The sequence below is a fragment of the Chiloscyllium plagiosum genome, chromosome 9 (assembly GCF_004010195.1).
Source record: "Chiloscyllium plagiosum isolate BGI_BamShark_2017 chromosome 9, ASM401019v2, whole genome shotgun sequence".
Lineage (NCBI taxonomy): Eukaryota > Metazoa > Chordata > Chondrichthyes > Orectolobiformes > Hemiscylliidae > Chiloscyllium > Chiloscyllium plagiosum.
In genome coordinates this window covers 75789411-75810665 of record NC_057718.1, presented here as the reverse complement: position 1 = coordinate 75810665, position 21255 = coordinate 75789411, and the positions used below count along the sequence as shown (strand labels likewise).

General features: G+C 39.0%; 1 protein-coding gene across 2 annotated transcripts in view; it reads right to left on the bottom strand.

The window, feature by feature from the left end:
* Window positions 1-739: 739 nt before the first annotated feature.
* Window positions 740-21255, bottom strand: part of LOC122552950 (interphotoreceptor matrix proteoglycan 1-like) — a 139316-nt gene continuing 118800 nt past the window's right edge. The window contains exons 17-18 of one of the 2 annotated variants that reach the window (XM_043696237.1): window positions 17363-17446; window positions 740-1871 (exon numbers count right to left, since the gene is read on the bottom strand). In XM_043696237.1, coding sequence (XP_043552172.1) covers window positions 1773-1871; window positions 17363-17446 — 183 coding nt within the window. In that variant the 3' untranslated portion in view covers window positions 740-1772. The remainder of the gene's footprint in view (window positions 1872-17362; window positions 17447-21255) is intronic. The other variant, XM_043696238.1, reaches the window with a different exon arrangement.

The following is a 21255-nucleotide window of genomic DNA, read 5'->3' as shown; positions in this document are numbered from 1 at the left end:
TGAATGTTCATGTTACTATCCAGTGTTATATTGTTACTCTTTGGGGGCTTGACTAAAATTGCAGGCTCAGCACACTCTCCCTTGTATGCACTGTAAAGGGCAATGCCTGCAATCACTCTCAACAGAGATAATTAAGTTGTTGTAGTTGAACTCAAAATTCTGTAAGCACTCTGTCGCATGTGAACAGTATTGACACTGCTGTTTTGCCATGCATTTTCTTACCTTGACTGATTGTGTTCCCATCAACAACCAACACACCCAGATGTCACGCTCTTCCTTCTTTCACTCTCCAGTCTTCCACTCCCCCAACTCCATTTCACAACCACCCCCTTAACTACTGACTTAGCAGTCCTGACCCTCCAGCCAAATTGCTTTTCTTCTGCTCCCCTTTCTTGTGCTTCAGAATTCAACAAGGAAAACTACAGACCTCAGACACAACTGCTCAAAAGTGACAGTTAAGTCACTTTTCCATGGACCTGAAGTGGGCACCATGAGATTCTTGCGTATCAATAACCTTATCTTGAAGGTCAATCATAAGCTTAAAAAGTTTTATGTGAATTTATATTCATGGCAAGCAAACATATCACAAGTGGGAAACTGCTACAGGCTGGCATGAGGCCTCTAATGGAACAAAACACACCACTATCTTAATCTGCATCTCTTCCTTCCAAATTCCATCACCTCTTACACAGTGCGTCCCACTCTTGCAGGTTCAATTGAATGTCACTCGCTGTGTGAATTGGGTTTAGTACTTTGTATATATGTTTATTTCTTACAAGTATGATTCTCAACACAAGTAAATCATTTTCTTGCTATGATTGTACAAAACATTACATTACAACGATCAAGCATACAGACAAGGGAATTGCATTTATGTGACACCTTTAATGACAGAAAATATTCCAAGGCGTTTTATAGAAAAAGAGCAGAATAAAGAAAGAACAATGATCTTCAATGGAGAAATTAAAAGTAGGAACATAGTCAAATTGGTTTTCCAAGACTCTTTAAAGGAGGGAGAGAAGAAAGACAAGTTCCATAGAGTAGGGTCATGGGAGCTGAAAGCTCTGTCATGGATGGTAGGATGGAAGAGGAAGGTAAGGTAAATGTTCAAGATGCTTGAGATAGATGAGTCATGAGGCTACATTGATACAGAAAGGTCATGTTGATGAGCTTTTGAGAGATTGGTAAATGAGAAATGAGGATTTTGAAATTACTAAACCCATACGTGGAGTATTGATTTCAATATTTGCAGCAATTTTGATTATTTTCTGTTAGGTCAGAAATCCTAATGAATTGTGCTTATAATAACAACTTACATTTATTAAAGCACTTCACCTTCTCCATTGTAATATATTTTAAGGTGCCTCACAGTAATGTTGACAGTGCACTGTCATTGGTATTGGTATTAGGAAAAGAACCAAAACAATTGATCAAAGAGGTAGGCTTAAAGGAAACTCTCACAGGAAGAGGAACAGATAGAGCCAAAGAAATCATTATTTTTTGAGTAATGTAGTAAAGTGTACATTAGCTGCTTGCATACTACTCTAACACTACATTTCTTGATTTTAAAAATTTTCAGCTTTACAGGTCTACTTCAAGAACATTATTAATTAGTCCTTCCCCATGTATACTATATCGTTGATTTCCTCAATACATAGCAGTCAATATAGTTATCAAAATACAGAAATACAAGTGAATGGAGTCATCAGAACTACTGTACAAGGCAGAGGCTTCGGGTGTCATGTGAATGCTGTCTGTAATTGAACTGTTCTTCAGAAAGTGGTCACTTCAGTAAGAGGCTCCATTTTCCATCTTGACGGGAGATTGTGGAAAGATGCACTATTCACCTGCAATTCTGGTAATGTCCAAAGCTGTAACAAATACATCAGTTGGATTAGAAACTTTGCTACTCTCAATCTCCACATTTACTATCAACTGATTAGACAACATGTTCCTGATCTCTGGAGTGGCCCCTCAGAATGAATGAAGCAGGAAGTTGGTGTTTAGGTACATTTTGTTTTATGTATGAATGAATAGATTTGATGCAGTGGGCAAACAAGCTGTTAGTAGATATCAGGTTATGGCAACAGATCCTTTTTTAATATATTGACGGAGAATTTCAAAGATTAGTGTAAAATTCAATCCAATTTTGTGTGGTCAACTATGTAGGATTGTTTTGAATACTTAGGGATTAAAGATGAATTTCCAGGACACATTGTCCATCTACATCTTAAAAGTCATGTTATTGTTCGTATGCTCACTTTCTTTATTAGCCACCTTTAGGTCACTTTATGCTTTGCCACATTCAACACCATCTTGCATGTTTCTATTCATTGTATATTTCTACTTGTATATGCCTGAAACACTTAACTATCCTTAATAATATTTTTCATTTTGCCATGTTTTATATAATTTACAAGCTTTGTTTAAGCTCTCTAAGTCAAGGTTGTTTGTAAGAATTGTTTTTAAAAAAAACAACGGATCTAAAAACACTGCAAACCATTCCCTGGCCTGAATATATGCATTTGTTACCACGATTGTCTTCGTTATCTTGTTCAAATGTCTTTTGAAGATCCACACACAATATCTGCTGTATTATCTTTATCAACTTTCACCACTATAGCATCACAGAAGGCAATCGTGTTAGTCAGACATGGTTAGCTTTTAATAAATGCATGTTGGCTATATTTGATTAATTGATTCCTTTTCAAATGAAATTTCATATTGTCTCAGAAGAAGCCTTCCCATTGCTGATATTGACTGGCTTTTTGGACAGAATTTTAATTTTTCTTTTTTTTTTGTTGAGATCAGATATGGAGTTGAGCATAAAAGCAGAATGAAATTCACTTGGGAGGGATCAGTTTACCCAACTCATTATATATACATACCAAGCAAAATAGCAAATTTTATGGGCAGGCAGTTCTGAGACCAGTTTGAACCTTCAGAGCTCCAATAAACAGATTTAAAAGGTACCCATTTCACTCTCTGCAAACCAGGACAATTATTCAACCTCTGCTTATAATGCTACACATCCTGGAGATGTATGAGAGTAGACAAATGTGGCACTGACCTTTAGCAATGCCTCCCTATAGATACTCCCTGTGGCTGTCTAGGAGAGAAGGGAAGTGCTTGTCCTGTGGATGACAACCAGAGATCATCTTGACTGACAGGCAGCCTGGACAGTGGTGGCTGAGGAGCACCTGGAGCTGCTCAAAACCTGTGTAGTGTCTAATCCATGTCTGTCACTTCATTGCAGCTACCAATGTAATACAATTGGCATCACAGCAATATTATTTCTTACACATCCATCAGAGTTCAAATGTAAAAGGCGCCATAACATTCAGCAGCTCACATCAGGTCACTGACCTTTCATCACAACTAGGAGAACGTGCACATCTTTTTCCATCAAAGGAATATGCTCAGCTGGTATCTGAACTCTTATCTTCACTGAATGTGCTCTCCCCTACATTGTCACATTATAATTCTGCTGTACTTCCATTTACCTGAAGTGTTCTGTGGAAGAGTCATACTGGACTCAAAATGTAAATTCTATTTCTCTCCACAAATGTTGTCAGACTTGTTGGGTTTCACCAGCATCCTCTGTGTTTACTTCCTTCGTTATTGCAGAGGAAACATACTGATTAGGGAATTCCTTGTCATCACATAACAGTAAAAATTCTTCTTCCCTACCATTAGCATTGAGTTGAATATCCCTCTATTGTTTTTATGGTCAGTTTTGTAGTAATGGAAAAGCACTAGACTGGCAGTCATGTCAGAGGAAGGGTTATACCCAAAACATCTCTACCTCCTGATGCTACCTGGCTTGCCATGTTCTTCCAGCCTCCTGCTTGTCTAAATTGTTGAGTTCAGGCATTCAGTAGAAGTGGGAATTCAGTGCAATGAAGAAGGAAATGGTGCTTTTATTTTGTCTGAAGTACATTGAGGGTGCTTTTCTGTTATCCCTAAGCTTGGAAGCAGTAACCTGCTATTAATTACAAAATGAAATAATTTAAATAAAAAGAACAAATAGACTTGGCAGGGAGATGGTGTGTTATTAGTGTAGCCTGTTTGTACAGACCAAGGCGACACAAACAACTGTCTGTTTTTGTTTTATCAGTTTACAAAATGTGGATGTCCCTTGCTGAGCCAGCATTCATTATCCATCCCTAATTACCTACAGGACAGTTAAGAGGCAACTACATTTCCTTGGGTTGGGAGTCACATGAAGCTAAATCAGGAAGAATGACAGATTTTCTTCTGTAAAGGTCATTAATGAATCAGATTGGGTTTTACAGCAATCAACGGTGGGTACGTGGTCACCACTAGGCTAATTTATAATTCCAGATATTTATTGAATTCAAACTTGATCTGCCTTGGAGGGATTCAAACCCAGTCCCTAGAGGATTAAACAAAAGCGGAGAGTGCTGGAGAAACACACCTTGTCTTGTAGCATTGATAGAGAGAAAACAGAGTTAACATTTCAGAGTTAACAGCAGAACTTAATGTCCAGAATATTCTGTTAAGTTATTAGACCAGTGATGTTATCACTATTCCACCACATAGCATCATTGAAATTCCTCAAGATGCAGACATTTAAACCAGATAAATTATATCTGGGTCTGTGGCTTGAGGAACTTCAACTCGAAGTTGCTGAATGGGCAGTACACTCCATGAGGCAGTCACACCACTTCAGCTAAGTAGAATTTTGAGCTGGTCAATGGTCAGGTACAGGAGGCTGTGACTGTTTTTACAAGATATGATCTTTATAGAGGTTTATAAATTCATGAGGGGCATGGATAGGATAAATAGACAAAGTCTTTTCCCTGGGGTAGGGGGTTCAGAACTAGAGAGCATAGGTTTAGGGTGAGACAAAAAAGATATAACAGAGATGTAAGGGGCAACTTTTTCACGTATAGGGTGGAACATGCATGGAATGAGCTGCCAGAGGAAGTGTTGAAGGCTAATACAATTGCAACATTTAAAAGGCATCTGGATGGGTATATGAATAGGAAGGGTTTTGAGGGATATGGGCCGGGTGCTGGCAGATGGGACTAGATTGGGTAGGGCTATCTGGTTGGCATGGACGAGTTGGACTGAAGGGTCTGTTTCCGTGCTGTACATCTCTATGATTCTATGACTCTATATGCCTTTAAGGAAGATTTGTTCCACCATATTTCTTGGAGCCAAACTATCTGCTCTGAGCTAAGCTAACTTCAGTTGTTTTTAAAAGTTAGAGCAACAGAAGCACCATGAAGGGATGGGGTTAGGCTCCCACAGAACCAGGATTTAGCTTAACTTTTAGTAATTGTTAGAGTCTTGAAGCTAACTATGGAAGCTGCTATACATCTCTCCATACTATAGCAGAATGTTTGAGTTTTCTCTTTCTCTCTCTGTTTTCTTTTGATGTTTATTCTTCCTGGATTGGAGAATTGCATGTGAGACAATCTATTTTACTGAATTTGCCTTTGCCAAGGGTGTGTTAATGTGATGTTATCATATTGGAACAGTTGCTGTTTAGTAAAATAAGGATTGTAGAAGCGTTACTCAAGTTTTACTAGATACAGACTATTCACAGGAATATAATCAGATCAAGGATCAAATTTTACATCAAAACTATTCAAGGAAGTTATGGATAACTTGGGAATAAAACAAATAAAATCCACTGCGTACCATCGAGAATCACAGGAGTATTTGAACAGTGGCATCAAACTTTAAAGGCCATGTTGAGGGCTTATAGTCAAGACCATCCAGAGGATTGGGATAAAGGAATTTCATTTGTACTTTTGTAGTTAGGAATACATGGAATGAATCAACTAAATTCAGCCCATTTCAATTTTTTTGGGGCATGAGATAAGAGGACCACTGAAAATAGTTAAAGAGAAATTGGTGAGTCAAGTTGGGAGACTACATATTTGGATTGTGTGCCAAATTTTAGATAAAGATTAAATAGAGTGGGCAAGCTGGCTAGACAACATTTGAAAGTATGAAGTGAAACAGGAAGCAGACAAGAAATTAAAAATTCACCATTTTGCTAGTGAGATAAAGTGTTAGTGGTAGATGAACCTTTGAAGGCAAGGTTTAGTGGGCCTTGTCAAATCAAAGGGAATTTAAGAACATCAGATGGAAAGAAATCTCACAGGGTGTATCATGTCAATATGTTCAAAGGTATTTTGAGAGGAAAGGAAAGCAAAAGGAGAATGTGTTACTGGTTACAAGACAGAGTGAAAAACTAAATTCAGATGATTCTGAATTGGACATTTCTCAAATTAAAATGGGCAATGAGGAAATTCTTAAATATCAGAATACATTTTTGAATTAAATTCCAGAGGAAAATCAAAATGACCAGAAAGAGTAATTACAATCACATGGGGAGATATGTAGGAAAAGTACTACTCTGATTATGCATGATGGAGATAGAGGAAATGCTGTTCCAATTAAACAACATGCTTATAGACTTAATTTTCTGAAGTTTGCACTGGTTCAAAAAGAGTCATAGAGGCGTAGAGATATACAGCACAGAAAAAAGAGATTATCTTAATTGAAGTGAGTTGCAATGAATGGAGCTCACCCGTACTAATGGTGGCAAAACCAGGTGGTACCCAACAATTATTTGTGGATTATCACAAAGTCACAAAATTTGACTCATGTCCTATTCCATGTTTGGAAGCCTGTATTGAGAAGGTGGGACATACAACTTATATTTTAAATTGGACTTCTCAGAGCATATTGGCAGGTACTTGTATCTCAAAGAACAAAGGACATTTCAGCTTTCATCGCACTGAATAGACTGTACCACTTTAAAGTCATGCTGTTTGGTATGAAGAATATGCCAGCTTTATTTCAAATACTAATCAATAAAATTATTTCAGGATTATCCAGTTGTATTATGTACATAGATGATTTAGTGATTTTTAGTCACACATGAAAGGATCATGTGGAGCACCTATCAGAATTGTTCGAATGACTTTGGAAGGAGAGCTTAGTGATAAACCTGGCCTAAGAGTGAGTTGACAAAATCCCAAGTCATGTTCCTGGGCCACAGGCAAATGGCTTCATGGGACATGAAAACAAAATTTATTGGGGAGTTTCCCATACCACTGATGAAGAGGGAAGCATTACGATTCTTGGGACTGGGTGGTTTTTATTGAAAATTTGTACTGAATTTTAACAGTGTTGTTGATCCACTGACTGACCTGTTAAAGAAGTGGAGAAAATTTCAGTGGACAGGGGAATGTCAGAATATGTTTGACAATCTATAAGCTATGTTAGCCACTGCCCCAATGTTAACCACACCTAAGTATGCAAAGCCATTCAAGGTGGTTAATGATGGGGTGTTGTGGATGTAGATGCTGTACTCTTGCAAGACAACAATGAGAAGATAGAAAGACATGTTGGGTATTTTTTCCAAAATGTTGAATATTCATCAACAGAAATATTCCACAATTGAGAAGATGACCTTGAGTTTGGTGTTTGCGTTGCAACATTTAAACATTTCTGTTGCCAATAATGCATCTGAGACAATTATATGTACTGATCATAACCTCTAAAAGTTTTTGGAAATGTTTAAGGATAAAATTCCAGGTTATTTAGATGGAGCTCATTATAGCAGCCATTCAATTTGAAAATTGTACACATGGCAGGATGAAAGACCATAATTGCCAATGCATTGTTATGATTTAGATGATTGAAGATGGAGGTGTTTGGTGGCAGAAAAAATGGACTGAGATGAGCTGTATAATTAATTTTTTAGAGTAAGTGGCATGTATATATACACACACACATATATATACTACATACAATAGGGTACTAATAACCTGATAGATGTTTACAAAATTGTGAGAGGAATGGATAGAATGGATACTTGGAGTCTTTTTTTCTAAGGTAGGAATGTCAGTTACTAGGGGACATATGTTTAAGGTAGAAGGGAGTAAGTTTCAAGGAAATGTGAGAGGCAATTTTGGGGCAGCACAGTGGCACAGTGGTTAGCACTGCTGCCTCACAGCACCAGAGACCCGGGTTCAAATCCCGCCTCAGGCGACTATCGGTGTGGAGTTTACACATTCTCCGGTGTCTGTGTGGGTTTCCTCCAGGTGCTCTGGTTTCCTCCCACAATCTAAAGATGTGCAGGTTAGGTGAATTGGCCATGCTAAATTGCCCGTAGTGTTAGATGAAGGGGTAAATGTAGGGGGGTGGGTCGTGGGTCGGTGTGGACTTGTTGGGCCGAAGGGCCTGTTTCCACACTGTAAGTAATCTAATCTAATTTTTTTGCTCAGAGACTGGTGCCTTGAGTGTGCTGCCGGAGGATTGGAGGCAGATGCAATAACAGCATTTTTAAGGCATCTTGACAGACACATGGATAGAATGGGAATAGAGAGATACATAGAGGAAACAGTTTTTAGTTTAGAAAGGCATCATGTGTTGACACAGACTTGGCTGACCAAAGAGCCTGTTTTTGAAGTTTGGGGGTGGGGAATACTCATCCTGTGATTGAATGAAGTTGTGGACTCAGCACAGGACAAACACAGTTGCAGGAAGTGTCATTGACTGAGCAAACTTGGATTCAAGGTTACAAAACTCACGTCGCTTCTGGAGTCACATTTGTGCATCCATTAAAAGCAGCTAACTACGTGGATAGCACATTTAGGGATGAGGTCACACCTCAGCTTAGAAGCATAAGGGGAAAAAGGGAATGGGTGACAGGCAGGCTGTCTAAAAATTCAGACAGGTATTGAAGGAGCTTCTTGAGTCTATCTTGCTTGGCAATCTGTATTCCATTTTGGATACCGGTGAGAGGTATGTTTTCTCAGGTGAGAGCAGCTAGAGTCATGTCAGTGGCATCACTGGTTCCTCAGTTGTACAGAGTTGGAGGTGAGGAAGAAGAATGGAACAGCAATAGTGACTGGTTTTTCCACACTTAGGGGGTCAGGAAGGCATTTCTGCAAAATATCAACATTACAAACAGAACAAGTGATGGCCTGCTGGTTAGCACTGCTCCCTCACAGCACCAGGAACCCAGGTTCAATTCTACCTGCAGGTGACTGCCTGTGTAGAGATTGCACATTCTCCCTGTGTCCGCATAGGTTTCCCCTGGGTGTTCAGGTTTCCTCCCACTGTCCAAAGATGAGCAGGTCAGGCCAACTGAGGTGCTAAATGTAGTGTGTTCAAGGATGTGTAGGTTAGGTGCCTTATCCAATGGAAATGCAGAGTTACAGGAATAGGGTGGGGGGATGTGTCTGGGTGGGACTCTCTTCGGAGGGTCGGTGTGGACTGTTGGGCTGAATGGCCTGTTTCTGTCCTGTAGGGATTCAATTCTATTCTAAAAAGACTCTTGGACAGTATGTTGCCTCTCTAGCACCAAGGTAAAGGACGTTATAGAGTGGCTGTAGGAAATTCTTCTGGGAATAGGTGAACAACCAGATATTGTGGACCATGTTTGTACCAATGACTGAGGTAGCAACGGGGATGAGCCTTGTAAGCAAGTTTCAGGAAGCTAGGTAGGAAATTTAAAGGCAAGATCTCTAGAACAGTAGTTTCAGGATTATTCCCAGCCCTATGTGTGGGGGAGCATAATAATTGAGAATTGAACAATTGAACGTGTGACTGGAAAAGTGGTAAAGGAGGGAGAACATTAGATTTCTGGAGCATTGAGACTGGTTCTAAGGAACATGAGACCTGTATATGATGGATGGCCTACACCCGAACAGGACTGAGATAAAGATCCTTGCAAGGAAATTTTTCTTGGGCAGTTGTGGAGGGTTTAAATTAAGTTGGCAAGGGCATGGGAATCCGAGGACAAATTTAGACCAGCTAATAGGGAGGCATAAATCTGGTAAATCATGCTGAAAGACAGAGGAAGCAGAGTTTAAATAAGTGGAATGCACTTGGATTTGGCAGTATTAATAGGTATATATGTAGAAACACGATTAAGCAAATACAGCTGATGAGTTAACAGGACAGATAGACACATGGTAGCATGATATCATTGGTAAACATCCTTGGATATAGTTTTCAGGCAAGTTGGAGATGAGTATGAAAAAGGTGAGGGGTGTAACATTATCAGTTAAGGAACCAATCACAGCTGTGAAGAGGGATGATATACTAAATGAAACATCAAATGACGCCATTGGGGTCAGCTCAGAAACAAAAAGGAGTAGCCACACTGCTCGGTACATATGATAAACTCACTAAATAGTGGAAGAGAGAGGAACTATTATGTTGGCAAATTTTAATAGGCAATTAAAATTGTGGATGTCAATTCCTCAAATGTCAATTGGTATAGAAACAGTGTGACATGTACAAAAAAATGCACCATTGTTAAAAGTTTCAAGAGAAATTTTTTAACTTACATAACAAGTCCAACAAGAAAGGGTACGATTCTAGATTCAGTCTTAGAAAATGAAGATTAGTCTTAGAAAATGAAGAGCAGGAGCCCTTCCTGATGAAGGGCTCTTGCCCAAAACATCTATTTTCCTGCTCCTCGGATGCTACCTGACCTGATGTGCTTTTCCAGCACCACTGTGGCAAGCTGTGCAAAGCTGACAGTTGATGTGGCAAAAGTGGGCCGGATACAGATACATGAGGGAAAGTCAGTGACAATCATCAGGAAGTATTCAAATCTAAGATTCTATGGGCTTAATGTAGACATGACCCCCCCCCCCCCCAAATATAAAGGACAAAACTATTAAATCTAGATGCAGAAGGCATTAGTAGGTGTTGCTTAAAGGAAGTTTGATAGTAGTTAAAGTGTAGAATTTGAATTTGAAGAGTACAACAAAAACATTATAGTGATAATAGAGGATTTCAACTTTCAAATAAGCTGGGCAAACTAAATTCAAAGTAATAGTGGGGAGGATGATGCATGGTATATACCAAGTTGTACAATGGAAAAAGAGTTAATTAATAACTGTTTAGTAAAGAAGCTTCTAGGAAAGAGTGACCATAATATGACATAGCATCTTATTTTGAGTTTGAATGTTATTTAGTTAAGACTGAAGCCAGGGTTTGACAAGGGAGTCAAATGTTATGAGAAGTGGGCAAGAAAGTGAAGTTCAGGCCATAGTCAAATCAATCATGATTTTACTGAATGATAGACCAAACTCAAGATGCAATGAGCTATTCCTGCTCCCTTTTTATGTTTAATAGGCCAGTTGATTCCAGTAGTTCTTGAGACTACATTAAAATCTATGATGGTGGGAAAGAAATGGTATTGAAAGGTTTAATGCATAATTTACAACAAGTATGCAATCTTTTAAGGCACAAATAATGTACCAAGCAGGCCCACAAGAGGAATTAAATATATATCACATCAAAAGGCTTGTAATGTTGTAAAAACGTGCAGTATGCCTGAATATTAGGAGAATTTAGAATTCAGTAAAGCAGAATCAGGAAACAGAATATGAAAGTAAGTGAGTAATAGATGTAAAATGACATTGTTAATATTTCTATTCATATATAAATAAGACATTAGTGAAAGTAAACATGCGCCCAATATAGGTGGAGAAATAAGAACTGGGAAATGATGGAAAGGCCAAGGTGTATAACAAACTTGCTGACCTGGAGTTTTATAATTTTGTTTCACAGAGAGTGTGGCTGAAATGGTGTTGGAGCCCTGATCCAGAGGTCCTGGCAGCCACCATTTACAATCAGAAGGCGGGAAAGAGTGGGAGGAGAAGGGTGGAATGGGTTGAGTTGTATTCTGCATATCCATGATTCGAGAAGGCAGCTGTACATGTTAAAATGATTAGATTAGATCCCCTACAGTATGGGAACAGGCCCTTCAGTCACACCGACCCTCCGAAGAGTTACCCATTCCCCAACCCTATATTTACCCCTGACTAAAGCACCTAACACTATGGGCAATTTAGCATTGCCAATTCACCTGACCTGCACATCTTTGGATTGTGGGAGGAAACCCACACAGATACAGAAGAATGTGCAAACTCCACACAGACAGGTGTTCGAGGTGGGACTTGAACCTGGGTCCCTGTGAGGCAGCAGTGCTAACCACTGAGCCACCGCGCTGCCCTGTTACTGCCTTCCAGTTTTCACTAGTGGGAAGTACAAAACATGATTTTTGGGTTTACAGTTTTTGGGTGAAGGTCTAAAGCTGCTAAAGTTATTTATTGAGATATGGTACTATTATGAAATCTACTGCCTAAAATATTCATTTATAACGTCATTGGTTAGATATATATTGTGAAGTTATCTTGAAAAGAAAACTTTGCAAAGCAAAAGACATGAACTGCAACAGCAACAATTTTATATTTTGTTAAGAGCAAACTACTTGGATGGAGACTGAGTCTGCAACATGCTTAGAGAAGATCACATGACTCAGCTTGTGGGGGAAAAAGTATTGGTTTTGAACACAGACATTTGGAGGATTGCCATGGGTTCATCAAGCCTTTGCCCTCCCTCTCTCTCTTTCTCTGGCAAATCCTCTCAACATACTTTATGGATTGAACAGCCATTGGAAGACATTAACAACTCTCGAGGAGGGTTCTCAAAGGAGAAGTCTAAATCTATACTACTGTCTCCAGAAAAAAAGAACTTATTGATCCATACCTGATCCAAAAAGAAACCCAATGCTAAAATCTTGTGTGGAAAGTGGTTTGGCTACCTAACAACATTTGAGACAATCTATGAATAAGTCTCTGAACTGATTTGTTGCCTGGCCAAAATACTTCTAAGATAACACTTTGCTATTTTTTGTGTGGGTATGCAATATGTGCACATTTTATCCAATAATTGCCCAATGCCCTTTTGAATGCCTCAATTGAACCAGCCTCCACCACACTGCCTGGCAATGTATACATATCCTAACTAGTTCCAAAGTGAAAAGATTTTTTCTCATAGATCGTTGTTTCTTTTGCAAATCACTTTAAATCTATGTCTTCTCATTCTTGTTTCTTTTAAAAGCAGTAACAGTTTCTTCCTATCTCCTCTATCCAGCCTACTTATGATTTTGAAAACCTTGATCAGAGTTCCTTTTAACCTTCTTCTCTCTCAGGGAAACATTAGGAATATTTGCACCTTCACTTGAATAATTTTAAAAAAAATATCAATTGACTTGAGGAGCCTGGCTAAGTTGTGTCTGATATTGGAACTATATACAGCTACAAGGCAGTTGTTAGATCTCAACTGTACTGTGTACATTTCTAGGTGTCATATTACAGGAAAGATGTCAATGCATTAGACAGAGCACACAAGCAATTTATAAGAATCATTCCAGACATGATAAACTTCAATTACAAGGATAGGTTGAAGAAACTGGAATTGTTTCCCTGAGAGAGAAGAAGGTTAAAAGGAACTCTGATCAAGGTTTTCAAAATCATAAGTAGGCTGGATAGAGGAGAGAGGAAGAAACTGTTACTGCTTTTAAAAGAAACAAGAATGAGAAGACATAGATTTAAAGTGATTTACAAAAGAAACAATGATCTATGAGAAAAAATCTTTTCACTTTGGAACTAGTTAGGATATGTACACATTGCCAGGCAGTGTGGTGGAGGCTGGTTCAATTGAGGCATTCAAAAGGGCATTGGGCAATTATTGGATAAAAATAATATTAACTGTATGGAGAAAATGCATTGACATTAGATAATAATGCTCATTTGAAAAGAGCTGGTGTAGGCACAGTGGGCTGAATAACACCTTTTTAGGCTGTAAAACTTCTGTCATATTATTGATATCACTTGTTAATTACACCCACATTTTCAAATTTAATACTTATTTGTGGGACAATGAAAATAATTGGTTCACCCTTCTGAACAAGGTCATAACAGTATTTGTTTTTGTATAAATTGATGGACACCTTGTAAAGTGACATAGTATGTTCTTGGGAAGGCAAGGTTCCCTTTGGGATTGTTGAAAGTAGTCATAAATGTGTATTAAAAGTGGATCAACTCATTGGATTTGTCAAGCTCACTAGAAATGTAAAGCTTTTAAGGGAATTGTTAAACTCATTGGAATTATTAAGCTGTCAAGGCATTTAAATGTCCTGGAATTCAAATTTTTGAATAAACTGTCTGTTGTGTAAAATAAAATTAGTACTTGTTGTTTCATACTGACATATGCCTGAAGATTATTAAAAAGGATTTGTGTTGCATAACTGACTGACAGCTCCAAGTGTTTATGTAAAGCCTTTTAAGCAGGTCTATGAATGCAAACATTTGTTTTTATAAGGGATAAAATAGTTGAAGGTAGTTTTTTTTAAATCAACAAGTGTTTTCTAAAGAGTGAATTCTTCAATGGTCACTTAGAACTTACTTAAACACATCCCAGTATAACTTCTGAGGATTGGCTATGGTGTGGGCTTTGTAATTGGCATGGACGGTGTAAGGGGAAAGGGTAGTGGGCATGACTTTATGTTTACATGGGGTTACAAAGGACTATGGGGCAGGGGGTGACATAGAAAGGTCATGGGGAATGTATGGGTCATGTGAAAGCATGCAATGGGTAAGGGCTGCAGGCTATTTTATTTAATTCTTAATGGGATTGTTCTATGAAGAAAGACTAGTATATTATGTTTACATTCCTTGGAGTTTAGAAAATTGAGAGGGGATCTAACTGAAACATAAATTTCTCAAGGGGCAGCTAAGAAAATGTTACCTCTGGGAAATGTAGAGTGCACGGTCACGGGCTTGATAATTTGAGATGAAACGCTTTACTCATAGAATTGTAAATCTTGTTGTTCCCTATTCTGTTAGATGCTCAATCATTGAGTTTATTCAAGATAGAGGTTGATTTGTTTTAGTATTAAGGGAAAGAAGGAAATTTGGTGACAGTGGGGATGTGGAGTTAAGGTTAAATATCAGTCATGAACTTGTTAAGTGGAAGACCAGGCTAGAAGGGGCAAATATGTTCCTTCAGCTGCTAGTTCTTATATTCTAAAGAATAAACAATGTATCTGAGCAGTTGGCCACGAGTATTAAGGTCCATTGCCACCAATCTCTATTCTTCCATTTCATGCTCATGCAGCAGTACTTGTCTAAGCATCTAGTATTTTAGGGTATCTGAAAGGTGAAAAGCACAGTGTTGAATTGAGGTCAGCAGAGGGTGAGGCGAAAACAAGAGAGGCATGTTTGCAATATGTGCAGCTTGATAATTGGAAGAAGTTGTGCAAAAGTGGAAATTGGGATATGTAAATAAGGATTAGGTAGAATAAACTAAAACAGGAATTATTGAAAAAAACTCAGCTGGTCTGGCAATATCACAGCATTATGAAGAAGGCTCAGTGGGACTGAAATGTTAACCTTGCCTTCTCTCCACAGACGCTGGCAGACCTGCTGAATTTTTTTCAGCAATTTCTGTTTTGGTTCTGATTTCCAGCATCTGCAGTTCTTTGTGGATTTTTTTGGATTAGATAAGACATCCCATCTAGAGAGTCTAAGGCCACAGGGCAGCATCTCAGAACAAAGGGATGCTGATTTAAAACTGAATGGAGGAAGAATTTATTCTCTGAGGGTTCTGAATCTTTAGAATACCTTGTCACAGAGAGCTGTTGTGACTCAGTCCTTGTGTACATTTCAGGGTGAGACAAATAGATTCTTGATTAATAGAGCAATCGAGAGATATGAGGAAAATGCAGGCAAGTGGATGTGAGGAATGTCAGATCAACCATGATCTTATTGAATGGTGGAGCAGGTTTGACAGACCAAGCACCATTCTCCAGACCCTATTTCTTATGGTCATATTATCTCATTATCATCTTTAATTCTTATGACCCACTGTTGCCCACAGCCTTGGTCACAGTCACTCCAAACCATGGCTATTAACTCCTCCACCATCAGGGTGAGGACAAGCAACTGTGTTTTTTTGCAGACTGGCTGGGTGTGGTTTTAGTCAGTTGTGTGCCATTTATCCTGCATTGTATTTAGACGATGGTTAGATGATGTGATTGAATAGCTGGCAGGGTATGAACTATGTTGAGGCTTGGAACAATGCTATATGTGTGTGGATGAGGTAAAGCAAATTAACTTTAGGCATGAAGAGTGATTGATAGAGGTTGATGGTAGGTGGAGGATGGGTTTGGAATATTGAACTATGTGTGAGGCTAAAGGGGCAGTTAGTAGAATGTGACATTTTAAGTTGCATTTATTGACCTTGGCCACTCATGAGGTCACCAAATGTCTTTTAGCATTGCATTTAAATGCTCAGCTTACATTTCTGGCACTGATCTACACAGTTGCCTGTTCCTATCACCTCCCCAAAATTGCGTGGGTATCTCTTGGAATCTGTGGATAGAAAACCTCTCTCTTTCTGTTAACCTCCTGCACCAAGGGCTCAAGTGCTGCATGGAGCTCCTTGGAGCTCACTATCTTCCATACTGTGCTCATGAAATGAACAACTGCCAGATTGAAAGTGATGTTGCAAAAGAAGCAAGTGTAATGTAAAAATCTTTTTCACTCAGGGAGTAGACAGGATATGGAATGCACTATCTAGAAGTTTGATGGAGGTAGGTTCAAGTGTGGAATTCAAGAGGGCATTGAATAATTACTTTGAAAGAGCAAGTGTACAAGGGTACCGGGAAGAAGTGGGAGATTGGCACTCGGTAATGATGATTGTTAGAAGAGATGGTGCTGGCATGATTGGCTGAATGGTTCTTTCTGTGCTATTACAATTCTGTGATTGTGTAATTCTCTGCATCATTGCTGTGTTTTTTCCAGTTCATCTGCTCTAGCCATTTAAAAGGTACAGTCTTACTTCAATTGGTACATATTTACTTGAACTTGAGATATTTAAAACACCACTCAGGAATGCAGACCCCAACTGCATGTTTAGTACTACTAATATCATGAAGTCTTGAAAATGCTGAAAGTAAATAAGAAGACAGTATAAAGTTCACAGCCTGCTTGCATCAGAATGAATCAGAGTGAGTTCGAGTGTACGTCAAAATCATTTTCAGTCCTTATCCAATATTTCATCTTAAGTCTTATTCTAACCAACCTGTTCAACTTTATATAATACTTCACCTTAAGTCTTATCCTAACCAACCTATCAAGGCCAGTTCTAATGCAAAAGATTTAAATTAAATGTCTATTAAACCCTTACTACTCTGATGGCTATTGTTCTTGTAGCTTAAATTTTTTTTATGCTTGTAAAGTCCCATCCCTGGTATCATCCTGGTGAATCTACGCCATTTACAAATGTATGGTTTTAACATCTTTTCTTTTATTGATTACCCAAAACTAATAACAATACTTCCAATATGGCCTAACATTTACCTAGTACAATCTATTATCACATCTTTACTCTCATTTGGATGCCTACTTTTAAACCCTTTTCACCCTGAGGTGGAAATTCAAAGGTAACAGTTTATAAATTGAAATAGACTTATCTAAAAACATGTTTTCTTTTCAAAGCTCACCTCTCTGGGTTGTGGAAAATTTTCAGATTGCGTGCTTTTCAATGCTAACTTGTCAGACCAGGCTTTGAAAGGAACTCCAGTGACCTATGCAAATAAAACACAGAACAAAATTCTATTGCATCAATAATTCAATCATGTTGAATGCAGAATTTGAGGTTAGTATCTAACATGTTGTAGGAACAGGGAATACCAATGCTTTATTAATGTGATTCATTTTATCATTGCAAAATATTTTATTTATAAACTAGAATTTGATGAAGAACTGAAATACACAATTATCCAATTTGTGTTAGATTAAAATGTTCACTCTGTAAATAGTGCATTGACTTCATTTCAATTTCTTTTGCATGCCAAACAAAGCAGCAACTAATAGATTAGGCAGCAAGCGTGGCATTAAAAAACCCTAGCAGTTTGACTTAGAGGGAGAAAGTGAATGTATGGTAACCAAGTGTTTGTAGATGACACAAAAATAGTTGAAAAGGCAGGTTTGCAAGAAGGATATAAACAACTTACAGAGAGATAGCGATAGGTTGAGTATGTGGGTAAAATGTTGGCAAAAGGTGTATAATGTGAGAAAATGTGAAATTGTTCATTTTGGAAGGGAGATCAAAACAACAGTATTATTCAAATGGAGAAAAACTGCAACACGAAGGGACTTGGGGTGTTTGTACACAAAACACAGAAAGCTAGTACACAGGCACAGCATCTAATTAAGAAGGCTAATGGAATGTTGGTCCTTTTTAGAAGAGTAGGGAAGTCAAAGGTGCTGGTGAGACAACACTTGGAGTACTATGAGCAATTTTGGTCCCCTTATTTAAGAAAGGATATAATTTCACTGGAGGCAGTTCAGAGAAGGTTCAAAAAGAATGTTCCCAATATGGATAGATTGTCTTATGAGCTAAGGTTAAACAGATTGGGACTCTACCCATTGGAATTTGGAAGAATAAGTAGTGATCTCATGGAAGCCTATAGGTCAGTAAGGGGCTTTACACAATAAATGTTAGAGGATGTTCCACTCATGAGAAAACTGAGGACATAGCCTCAAAATTAAGGGGCACCAATTTAAGATTAAGATGAGAAAAAAAGTTTTCTGAAGCTTGAGAGTCTTTGGAACTCCTTGCCACAGAGAGCGGTGGGGGCAGAATCCTTGTGTATATTCAAGGCTGAGTTAGATTCATTGTTGATCAGTAGGGGAATCAAGGGTTATGGGGAAAGAACAGGAAATTTGATCTGAAGAGTATCATATCAGCCATGATCGTATTAAATAGTGGAGTAGGCTCTAATCTATTATTGATGTCTTACGAACAAAGCTGGAGGCAATGGCAATTAGGGGTAAAATGTGTCATGAGTTGGAGTCATACCTAGCATAAAGAAAGATGATTGTGTTTGTCGGAGGTCAGTCATTCAGCTTCAGGGTATTATTTCAGACCCAACCATCTTCAGGGGCTTTATCAATGACCTTACCTCCATCATAAGGTCAGCATTGGGGTTGTTCACTGATGACTGCACAGTCTTTAGCACCATTTGCAATTCATCAGATTTTGAAGAAGTCCATGTCAAAATGCAGGAAGATCTGGTCAACAGCTAGGCTTGGATGGCAAGAGGCATGTGTGCCACACACGTAGCAGACAATGACTGTTCTATAAACAGAATCTACCAATTGCTCCTTGACTTTCAGTGGCATTATCATTGCTGAGCACTCCATTATCACATCCCTATATGTTACCATTGACCAGAAAGGGAGCTGGACTGGCCATATTACTTTAGTTACTGCAAGAACAGGTCAGAGGTTAGGAATGCTTTTGTTAGCAACTCACCTCCTCTATCATCAAATCCTGTTCACTATCTACAAGGCATAAAGAAACCTGGATGACTGCAGCTCCAACAACACTCAAGAAGCTCAACACCATCCAGGACAAAACATCCAATTTGATTGGCATTGAATCCACAAACATTCATTCCCTTCACCATCCATGCACAGTGGTAGCAGTATGTATTAGAATCAAGATGTACTACAAAAATTCACCAAGGCTCCTTAGACTGTATCTTCCAAATCCACTAGCACTACCATCTTGAAGGATAAAGGAACAGAAACATGAGATCACAACCACCTGAAAGTTCCACTCCTACCCACTGAACATCCAACAGTTCAAGAAAGCAGCTCACCATGACCTTCTTAAGGGCATTTAGGATGGATAACAAATGCTAGTCTCATCAGCAACACCCACATTACTGGAATGAATATTAATAAAATAATCATCAAATTCTGATAACATTAATTCGTTTGATTTCTGAATGGTTTGCTTTTCCTTCTCCATGGAATGGTAAAGATTTATATATTTTTTAAGAAGTTTAAATGATAAACAGCCATAACTATGTCAGAGTAAATGGTGAGGGCTCAGGTACTAATTCTGGTAGCGGAGGCCTGTGACCAGTGGAGTGCCACAAGGATCGGTGCTGGGTCCTCTATTTTTTGTCATTTACATAAAGGATTTGGATGCGAGCATAAGAGGTATAGTTAGTAAGTTTGCAGATGACACCAAAATTGGAGGTGTAGTGGACAGCGAAGAGGGCTCCCTCAGATTACAACAGGATTTTGACCAGTTGGGCCAATGGGCTGAGAAGTGGCAGGTGGAGTTTAATTCAGATAAGTGCGAGGTGCTGCATTTTGGGAAAGCAAATCTTAGCAGGAAGCATACACTTAATGATAAGGTCCCATGGAGTGTTGCTGAACAAAGAGACCTTGGAGTGCAGGTCCATAGCTCCTTGAAAGTGGAGTTGCAGGTAGATAGGATAGTGAAGGCGGCATTTGGTATGCTTTCCTTTATTGATCAGGATTTTGAGTACAGAAGTTGGGAGGTCATGTTGCAGCTGTACAAGACATTGGTTAGGCCACTGTTGGAATATTGCATGCAATTCTGGTCTCCTTCCTATCGGAAAGAAGTTGTGAAACTTGAAAGAATTCAGAAAAGATTTACAAGGATTTGCCAGGGTTGGAGGATTTGAGCTATAGGGAGAGGCTGAATATGCTGGGGCTGTTTTCCCTGGAGCGTCGGAGGCTGAGGGGTGACCTTATAGAGGTTTACAAAATTATGAGGGGCATGGATAGGGTAAATAGGCAAAGTCTTTTCCCTGGTGTCGGGGAGTCCAGAACTAGAGGGCATAGATTTAGGGTGAGAGGGGAAAGATATAAAAGAGACCTATGGGGCAACTTTTTCACACAGCATGTACATGTATGGAATGAGCTGCCAGAGGAAGTAGTGGAGGCTGGTACAATTGAAATATTTAAGAGGCATTTGGATGGGTATATGAATAGGAAGGGTTTGGAGGGATATGGGCCGGGTGCTGGCAGGGGGGACTAGATTGGGTTGGGATAACTGGTCGGCATGGACGGGTTGGACTGAAGGGTCTGTTTCCATACTGTACATCTCTATAAATGTGGGCAATACTGTTGCTCATGCCAGAAGCCTTTGAACTGAGTGGCTTGCAAGGCCATTTTAGCAGGTTTCTAAGAATCAACTACACTGCTGCAGCTCTGGTGTCAAATGTAGTCTTTATGGGTAAGGAAAGCAGATTTACATCCCTAAAATATAGAGCTAATCCAGATAGGTATTATGTCAATTGATGATCATCATCATGACCATTGTCAATGGTATTAGCAGGTTTAATCATTGAATTCAAAATCCACTTGCTGCTCTGGAATTTGCACCTATGTCCCAGGACCTGGACTCTGGATTACTAGTCCAGTGATAAGCCCACTTGACTAGCACCCCATCACCCACCTTCAACATTCACTCCCTTCACCACTGATGCAGCGGCAGCATTGTGTGCAACCTATAAGACACTTAACAGCAATTCACCAAGGTTCCTTTGGTAGCACCTTCCAAAATTAT